Source organism: Alosa sapidissima, chromosome 5 (assembly GCF_018492685.1).
Source record: "Alosa sapidissima isolate fAloSap1 chromosome 5, fAloSap1.pri, whole genome shotgun sequence".
Classification (NCBI taxonomy): Eukaryota; Metazoa; Chordata; class Actinopteri; order Clupeiformes; family Clupeidae; genus Alosa; species Alosa sapidissima.
In genome coordinates this window covers 21,844,994-21,854,993 of record NC_055961.1, presented here as the reverse complement: position 1 = coordinate 21,854,993, position 10,000 = coordinate 21,844,994, and the positions used below count along the sequence as shown (strand labels likewise).

The 10,000-nt window shown below is 48.9% G+C and overlaps 1 protein-coding gene across 7 annotated transcripts in view; it reads left to right on the top strand.

The window, feature by feature from the left end:
- Positions 1-10,000, top strand: part of rapgef6 (Rap guanine nucleotide exchange factor (GEF) 6) — a 90,112-nt gene that overhangs the window by 25,324 nt on the left and 54,788 nt on the right. For all 7 annotated transcript variants that reach the window (XM_042093808.1, XM_042093804.1, XM_042093805.1 and 4 more), the window contains exons 6-7: positions 2,124-2,267; positions 3,307-3,324. In XM_042093808.1, coding sequence (XP_041949742.1) covers positions 2,124-2,267; positions 3,307-3,324 — 162 coding nt within the window. The remainder of the gene's footprint in view (positions 1-2,123; positions 2,268-3,306; positions 3,325-10,000) is intronic.

The window sequence follows — 10,000 nt, the reverse complement described above, 5'->3', positions numbered from 1 at the left end:
GCTTAGGAGTAATGATACACCCAGCCTTCTTGCTAATTGAAGAGATAGGGAATTATGGGAGGTAATGGGACATATCGTTAGTGTTGAGAGGACTGGAGGACTTGAGGAGTTCCTGCCCATTTGAGAAGGGGGGGGGGGTATTGTCATGTAAGTTAACACCACCCTCCCCCAACTGTGTGCAAATGTGTTGGCGTCTGAGATCTTAAGACCACACACATTTTATCCCACCCTCCAAGGAACACATACACATACCCACACACACACACTGACACAGCTGAAACATTTAGGCTGCAGCTGTTCATTCTGCTGCCACACTGTAGCAAAAACACCAGGCCTGTCAACAACGAGTGCATTAGCAATGTAGTTACCAGAGAATTCCTATTGCGTGCAGCAAGCGTTGTGGACTTCCCTATATTCAAGATTCCCCCCCCAAAGGTCCTTTCCACTTTCTATGGAATAGTCTGTGCCACAACCACAGATGTGGCCGTGCTGACGCTCATGCAACTGGTACGGATGTCACTTAGACTCCCTCAGTCACATGGTTGGGATGTGTGAGCAGGAACGGGGCATCTCGGCGGATGGTTTGTAGAGGCCTCCCTGCCTGCCACCCTACCCACACACACACACACACACACACACACACACACACTCACACACTTACACACTCACACACTCACACACACACTCACACACACACACACCTCAGTCAGCTGATGGATAGCGGGGGTGCTTGGCCATAGCCGGCCGTCTGTCTCTCATCTCCCCGCTGCCACTTGGGCTGCTGCCTCCCATAACCACGCTGATGGATGGCCGCTCCGCCTGGACCTGACAGCGTCTCAAAATGGCCCCTGACTTTTTCCCTCCGTTTTCTCTCAATCTCTTCAATCTAGTCTCTCACTGCACCAGGCAGGAAGTGATGCGCATATGCACCAGATTTGTAACACCACACAGCTGATGTCCATATTCACTAACAAGCAGTGACTGGAGTGGAAAAGACTACTGTACGAGACGTATTTAAAAGAAGTAATTTACATGTCCAAGACAGACTCGTATGACTAGACTAGTACACGGAGAAGAAGCAGATGTATCAGAGTTTATTTATTTCTCGCTATGTGTCATGCGTGCGTCATTTCAGGGGTTTTACCCACAGGCACGAGAGCAGCCAGAACGCAGGTATTAGAGCCGTCTGCAGACGTCTGCTCTCTCTCTCTCTCTCGCTCTCTCTCTCACTCACTCACTCACTCACTCACTCACTCACTCACTCACACACACACACACACACACTCTCACTCTCTCTCTCTCTCTCTCTCTCTCTCTCTCTCTCTCTCTCTCTCTCTCTCTATCTCTCTGTCTCTTTCTGTCTCTGCATCTCTCTCTCTCTTTTTCTGTCATTCGGCTTCTGCTTGTTTTCAGCAGGTCATCCGTTGCTGGCCTTTCGCCCTGACCCAGCGGGCCTGTTTGATCAGCTCAGTGGTGCTCAGCAGGGCTGGGAACACAACGACACGGAGAGTTCTAGAAAGCACTGTGTTTTTCTCCGTCGTTGGTGGTGTAGTGAAGGTCAAGTGTTAACTCGCGGCATGTCAATCCCCCCCCCCCACACACACACACCCCCGAAACACTGGTGCTGCCAAGGGCGTGTAATTGCATTATGTAATGTTAGGCTGTGAAATACTCCAACAACAATAAAGTAGTAGAATGGGTCTCCAGTCTTACAGAGAATCAATTCTATGGCCGGAATCTTTTTTTTTTATGTTCCCTCAAGCGCCGAGAGGATATTTGTATATTTACAGTTTCCTACAGGAAGCTGTGGCCTCTGCAAGGTCTGTGCTTTCACGCTGTCAGACTTGCAAAGCACTCACAGTGCGCAGCCTTACTCATAGGTCTGGCACGTATTGAGACATTGCCGCAGCGACACCCTCAAACACACACACACATGGGCGCACACACACGCATGCATACACGCGCGTATTCTCCTCGCTCCGCTCCGTGTGTTTTTCGTTAGCCTGCTGTTGTGTTTTTTGAATGCCGTTCCCATGAGCCTGTTGCGTCTGAACCGGCTCTCGGTCATATGGAAGACCTGGATGTTCAACCAGGAGGAGCATGACGGTCCGTTTGCGTCGCAGGTGGAAAACGGCAGCGAGGGCGAGGACGCGGCGCTGCAGAGGGACGGCCCGCACCGACACTCGCGCCGGCGCTTCCGACGGGTCAACCCCCGCGGCGAGCGCGAACTCATCACCGACGGACAGGACCCTGCCAGACCAGCCACGGTAAGGAGCTCATCCCAAATTTCTACTGGACATACAGTAGAGGGACCGCATAGAGCCACTGACATAACACCATTGATCTGCACAATACAGTGTTATCTTGTAACACACCTAAACTCTTAAAGAACTTTCAAACTCTTTTTGAATACTCCTCACTAACCACCACTGTGTATGTTGTTGTGTATGGTGGAAATGACATACAAGAACACGGTAAGGATTCCTGCTTTTAAAGCACATAGGGAGCTCCCATAATAATTGACACAAAGCCACTGTCAGCACAATGCAGTCTGTCTTCAAGAATAACTGAGACTGAGAAAAGAACTGTCAAACTCTCTTTAATGTTCCTTACTAACAACCTCTGTACATGTTCTACATGGCGGCAGTCACACATAAGAACACATTTTCTGTTCAATGCAGACGTGGATGAAATGGGGGCACTACATTGTGTCAATATCTTAATGAATTTATACGTTTATATACAATTGTCTGTATTGTCTATTGTTTGATCGCCTACAAGTTTTTTTTGTTTAAGTTTTTTCGCCATCTGTCCTTTCAGCTTGACTGTTGACAGTTCATTCTGCATGATTATAGTCAAATGTTTTTCCCCCATCAGTAATCTAGTGTGTGGGGGAGTACTCGCTGATAGTCTCCATCTTGAGTGGCTTTTCGGTTTGAGTTGGTGGTAATCTGTGTGACCCACGCATGGCTTCTGTGGCGGTTAGCAAGCTCTCCCCCACGAGCACACTCTCCTGCACACACACACACATGGGAACAAGCACCTGCGCATGCAACTTTATCTTGATCCTCTCTCTGGAGGGTAAACACAGAATAACAAGGACTAAGTGTGTGTGTGTCTGTGTCTGTGTCTGTGTGTTTGAGTGTGTGTGAGAGAGAGAGGATGTGTTTAAATGTGTATGTGTCTGGGTGATCCCTCTATGAGTGTGTGCATAACATTTAAATGGCCCCCTCTCTCTCCGTCCACCATGTTCACCACCGTGGCCCTCGTCCCCTCTGCTGTTGACCATGGCTGCTCTCTCTCCAGGACTACGCTGACCATCAGGTGAGCTAGGAGCATTCTGTCCTCTGGGCTGGGCTGGGCTGGGCTGGGCTGGGTTGGGTTGGGTTGGGTTGGAGAGCAAACAGTGAGCAGTGTTTTAGCAGTGCTGGACTGAATGGTGTTTTAGTACACTGGGTGTTTGTGTGAGTGAGAGGGAGGTGAAGACTGCCCTTAGAGAATGTTGATCTCAGTAGTATGCTTGAGACCTTTGTGTTTGTGTTTGTGTGAGCAGGCAGTGATGTAGCACTGTTCTAAGAGAGAACCCTGGATTGAATATTTGAGAACTGTGTGTGTGGCTGTTGTTTGAGAGATGTGTGTTGGTTTGCTGTTTGTGAGCTGTGTGTTTGAGTTTGTGTGAGCATGCAGGGCATTGAATAGTATATTTGAGGAGCTGTGTGTTGGGTTGCTGTTTGAGGAGCTGTGTGTTGGTTAGCTGTTTCAGAGCTGTGTGTTGGTTAGTTGTTTCAGAGCTGTGTGTTGGTAAGTTGTTTGAAGAGCTGTGTGGTGGTTAGTTGTTTCAGAGCTGTGTGTTGGTTAGTTGTTTCAGAGCTGTGTGTTGGTTGGTTGTTTGAGGAGCTGAGGGTTGGTTGGCTGTGTGAGGAGCTGTGTGTTGGTTAGCTGTGTGAGGAGCTGTGTGTTGGTTAGCTGTGTGAGGAGCTGTGTGTTGGTAGGTTGTTTGAGGAGCTGTGTGTTGGTTGGCTGTGTGAGGAGCTGTGTGTTGGTAGGTTGTTTGAGGAGCTGTGTGTTGGTTGGCTGTGTGAGGAGCTGTGTGTTGGTAGGTTGTTTGAGGAGCTGTGTGTTTGTCTGGTGGTGAAACAAGTGAGTTTATTAGAGATGTCCAGTGGTACTTGGGTCTGCCGATAGAAAATCTCGCTAATGCCACTGTTAGACTAGTTGAAACAACTGGCAAAGAGCCTCCGTCAGAGGTGTCATGTGAGATACCCGCACTCGCTGAAACCTTATCATTTGTAGTTGCTGACGCAGTCACCCTCAGCAGCAAGCAGTTGGAGTGTGGTTAGGAGAGTCTGTGTCAGTGTCAGGTAGAGAATCTTTGTCTTCCAGTAAGTGTCTAGAAATCTCTTTTTCTGTGGGTTTGTCCTCTCCTCACCTATGATTCAGTACGGTTGCAGAGGTCGCCGAGTGTGGCCCTGGTGTCGGTGGCAGTCTCTGGTGGCTGTTTCTGTGAGGGGCTGTGGAGAAGCTACAACTAAGCGCCTGTAGGTCAGCAGGCTGTGGAGTGGGCTTGTGGTCATTAATGATGGTCACAGAGATGTGAATACCACATTCACCAGTACACTGAGTTCAGTCTGTGTTTAGAAACGTGTGCGCGTGTGTGCGTGCGTGCGTGCGAGAGCGAAGTGTGAAGGTGCCATGAAGGTCACTTGTTCACTGTTTCCAGACTTGCATACAATATTATGCCAAGTTGGTCTCTGCAGGATGTTGTGCAGTCTTTGCCCAGTGAGTAAGATATTACTGGTGATGAGTAAGCCTATTTCACTACACATTTCACTAGAAACACTATTTTGAAACCTATGACGTTCAACATTTACTTTTCTTTGGATTTCTTCAGCTCACTATACACTCATACTCAAATTCACACACAGACATTCTCTCTTTCAATCTCTCACTTTCTTGCACTCACTCACTCACTCACTCACTCACTCACTCACTCACTCACTCACTCACTCACACACACTCTCTCTCTCTCTCTCACACACTCACACACACACACACACACACACACACACACACACACACACACACACACACACACACTCTCTGAGCAGCAAAGAGATGTACTGGAATAGTGTTTAAGTTAACGGAGTCCTGAGACTCTGTCAGAGGTGGAGAAATATAGACAGAGAGAACTGGGCCGGAAGAAACGGTTTGTGGTGCACTGCTTCCTGTCAAGTCTGCAAGACGTCTGCCTGTGATATTTCCTCTTTTGCTTGCACAGGACAAATGTGTATATATATGTGTGAGTGTGTGAGTGTGCACGTGTGTCTGTTTGTCTGTATGTGTGTGTGTGTGTGTGTGTGTGTGTGTGTGTGTGTGTGTATGTCTCTGTCTCTATGGTTTCTTTGGTGTTGTGTTCCACTTGTTGAGGAAGTCCACTCTTTTTGAAAAAAAGTTTCTAAGTATGTTGCTGGTAGCAGTGATGCGCATCACTGCACAGAGAGAGATAGAAAGAGAGAAAGAGAGACAGAGAGAGAGAAAAAAAAAAAACATGCATTGTTATGCATCTTGGATGCAAATACCTGTGTTTGCCATATCTTGTTTGCCTTGTGTTAAAATAGTCTGCTAGGGCAAAAATATTTGTCATGCCAACATACTGTACATGAATCAGAGAGAGAGAGAGAGAGAGAAAAAAAGAATAATAATGTGCCAGCCCTATGTTTACTGCAACTAAAACGGTAGCTTCAAAATTCAAAATAACAGCATGTCCTAACCGGACGCGATACAAGCAAACATTAGCGATAAAACCTTGTTAAAATACGTTGTTTTCAATTGGAGTGTCCTGACTGAAAGCGACGCGAGCAGCGCGATGCAATGCGACGTTTTGAGAGAGCTTTTGTCAGACGGCCCTTGCCTATTTTCTTTCTGTCGCTCGCTTTGCTCTGTTATTTTAAATGAGAAAAATGACGCAATAGAAAGGCATATTTAACGGATTCAGTGTGAACCGATAACACCAAATGCTACAAGATAGTCTCTCACTCGGATCCAGAACACTTCAGTATGTCAACAAAACAGAGCTTTACTAAAAAGCCTCATGACCATGATTGGGAAAACACAAAGTCTGAACGCTTCGTCAATGCAGTGTTACTGGCTCTCTAAAGGTGCCACTAAGCACGGGCAGTAACAATCTACAACATTGTCAAATTATTGTTATTTTGTAGCACTCAAGTAGAAATTAAGCACATTGGCATTGCCCCTTTCGTGCGAACTGAAATAGCCTGAGTGATTGTATAGCCTTGCTCTCAGAGAGAGAGACAGAGAGAGACAGAGGCAGAGAGAGCCAGAGCCCGCTAGAGGGGGCAGAATGGGATGTGTTTGACTGGAGTGGGCCTCTGGGGGGTTTACCTGCTCTGCCCCCTGGTTCCAAAAGATTTATGAGCGCTTGATAAGCGGCTCTACCCCCCCACCACCCCCACCCGCCCGGCTCTGCCGTGCCCCTCTCCTCCAGTCCCTACCTCACCCTGCCCAAACTCCTCTGTCCTCAGACCAGGGGCTATCTAACACTGCACATCCCAAACACACGGTTTCCACTTTAAAACAAAACAAAGCAACCTTACAGAAAAAAAAAATGAACTCCTAATGGGATGGTTGTGACAGAGAGTATGATCTGGACGGGCAGAGGGCTTTGGTCCTGGGTTATAAACATGTGCTTTCAGTGCTGCTGCTGGATCTGCTGAAGCTGGAGCTAATTTTAGGGGATTACATCATAGAACCAGAGATGACAACCTTGCTGCCCCCCCCCCCCCCCCCCCCCCAATCTCCCTCCTCCCTGCCCCTGGCCCTCCCCCCACACCCAAGCTAGCTCATGTTTTCATCGCTCCTGGAGCATCGGAGGGCTGGAGCTTTACTTGCGCTGCAGTCTTGCTTGTAGCTCTCCACAACCCCCCTCTACATCAACAACAATAGGACTCCATGAACAATCAGTGTGTACTCTGGAAGCACGTGTGCTGCTGTTATTGTTTTTCTTTACTTTGTTTTTGAACCTGCATCTTGGACATAGTTCTCACAGCCATGTTCTTTGTGTGTGTATGTGTGTGTGTGTGTGTGTGTGTGTGTGTGTGTGTGTGTGTGTGTGTTTGTGTGTGTGTTCAGTTCAAGTGTATTTTGACGCTAGATTTCAGCAGTTCTCTTTGTTTGTAAGTGTCCTATGTCAGGTCACAAAGTCAAGCCGCTTCTTGCCATTGTCTCTCATACACATTAGTGGAGCTGAGGAGTAGAGTTTGTGTGTGTGTGTGTGTGTGTGTGTGTGTGTGTGTGTGTGTGTGTGTGTGTGCGTGCTACTCCCAGCCTTTGCCTTTGTCTTGCAAGGACCATCCCCTTAGTACTACAAGCACAAAGAGACCCCCAACCACCCCCTCCACACGCTCCCTCCCTCATAGTCACTCATTCAATCTCTCATTCACACATTCACACACACGCACACACACACATTCACACACGCATGCACACATGCATGCACACATGCTGATTCATTCATGCTTTCCCTTCACACACACACACACACACACACACACACACACACTCACTTGCTCTCTCTCTTTCTCTCTGTCTCTCTCAAACTCAGGCATAGTATCACTCACTTTCACAATAACGCACACACACACACACACACACACACACACACACACACACACACTTGCTCTCTCTCTCTGTCTCTCTCAAACTCAGGCATAGTATCACTCACTTTCACAATAACGCACACACACACACACACACACACACACACACACACACACACACACACACGCACACATGCAAGTGCGTTAGAGTGACCCATTAGAGTCCATATCCACCCTGGAGCTGAGCTGGGATCATGTTGCGCAGGGCTCCTTGCTGGCTCTCCTCCCCCCACGGCCTGGCCCAGGGACTGGTGAACTTCTCCTCCCTAATTGACATCCATCAAGTGCATGCAGGGATAAAGAGGGAAAGGGAGACAGGGAAAGCCCAGCGAAAAGGGAGAGGAGCAGGAACACAGGAAGTGGCAAAACGACCCACAGATATATACTGTAGACATGGAGTGTGGGGGAGGGAACGCAGAGAAGAGAACCTGAACCTGGCCGCAGCCGAGTGTGGAGGAAGCACCCGCTCACGCACGCCTACACACACAGGCTCCCAGACACACACGTACGCACAGAGAAACGGGCACATACAGAGAAACAGGCTCTCTCTCTCTCACACACACACACACACACACACACACACACACACACACACACACACACACACACACACACACACACACACACACACACACAGGCTCACACACACACAGACACAGGCTCACACACACACACACTCACAAGCACACGTTCACACACAGGATGTGCATCCTGTTGGTTAGTGGTGCTCACTTGTGTGCGGCCATTGTCCTTGTTTGCATTTTGATGTGACAGACATTGGCCCCGCGCTGTTGCTCTGGCGTGGAGAGGCTCTCAGAGCGCACAGTGTCTTAGCATTAGGCAGTGAGCGCACAGTGTCTTAGCATTAGGCAGTGAGCGCACAGTGTCTTAGCATTAGCATTTGAGCGCACAGTGTCTTAGCATTAGGCAGTGAGCGCACAGTGTCTTAGCATTAGGCCGTGAGCGCACAGTGTCTTAGCACTAGGCTTTGAGCGCACAGTGTCTTAGCATTAGGCAGTGAGCGCACAGTGTCTTAGCATTAGGCAGTGAGCGGACAGTGTCTTAGCATTAGGCTTTGAGCACACAGTGTCTTAGCATTAGGCAGTGAGCGCACAGTGTCTTAGCATTAGGCCGTGAGCGCACAGTGTCTTAGCATTAGGCAGTGAGCGCACAGTGTCTTAGCATTAGGCCGTGAGCGCACAGTGTCTTAGCATTAGGCAGTGAGCGCACAGTGTCTTAGCATTAGCCTTTGAGCGCACAGTGTCTTAGCATTAGGCAGTGAGCGCACAGTATCTTAGCATTAGGCCGTGAGCGCACAGTGTCTTAGCACTAGGCTTTGAGCGCACAGTGTCTTAGCATTAGGCAGTGAGCGCACAGTGTCTTAGCATTATGCAGTGAGCGGACAGTGTCTTAGCATTAGGCTTTGAGCGCACAGTGTCTTAGCATTAGGCAGTGAGCGCACAGTGTCTTAGCATTAGCCTTTGAGCGCACAGTGTCTTCGCATTAGGCTTTGAGCGCACAGTGTCTTAGCATTAGGCAGTGAGCGCACAGGGTCTTAGCATTAGGCCGTGAGCGCACAGTGTCTTAGCACTAGGCTTTGAGCGCACAGTGTCTTAGCATTAGGCAGTGAGCGCACAGTGTCTTAGCATTAGGCAGTGAGCGGACAGTGTCTTAGCATTAGGCCGTGAGCGCACAGTGTCTTAGCATTAGGCAGTGAGCGCACAGTGTCTTAGCATTAGGCCGTGAGCGCACAGTGTCTTAGCATTAGGCAGTGAGCGCACAGTGTCTTAGCATTAGGCAGTGAGCGCACAGTGTCTTAGCACTAGGCTTCGAGCGCACAGTGTCTTAGCATTAGGCTTTGAGCGCACAGTGTCTTAGCATTAGGCAGTGAGCGCACAGTGTCTTAGCACTAGGCTTCGAGCGCACAGTGTCTTAGCATTAGGCTTTGAGCGCACAGTGTCTTAGCATTAGGCTTTGAGCGCACAGTGTCTTAGCATTAGGCAGTGAGCGCACAGTGTCTTAGCATTAGGCAGTGGACATCAACATGAACCGCTGCATAAGGTCACTGTCATACCACTGGCCAGAGAGAGAGAGAGAGAGAGAGAGAGAGAGAGAGAGAGAGAGAGAGAGAGAGAGAGAGAGAGAGAGAGAGATGCAGAGTGAGAGTGAGAGAGAGAGAGAGAGAGAGTGAGTGAGTGAGTGAGTCAGTCTCTGACTTGTGTGTGTGTGTGTGTGTGTGTGTGTGACTGAGAGGGAAAGAGAGCAAGAGAGGATGAGAGACTGAGACCAGATGAGAAAGTGAGACTAGAGGAGAATGCTCCAAC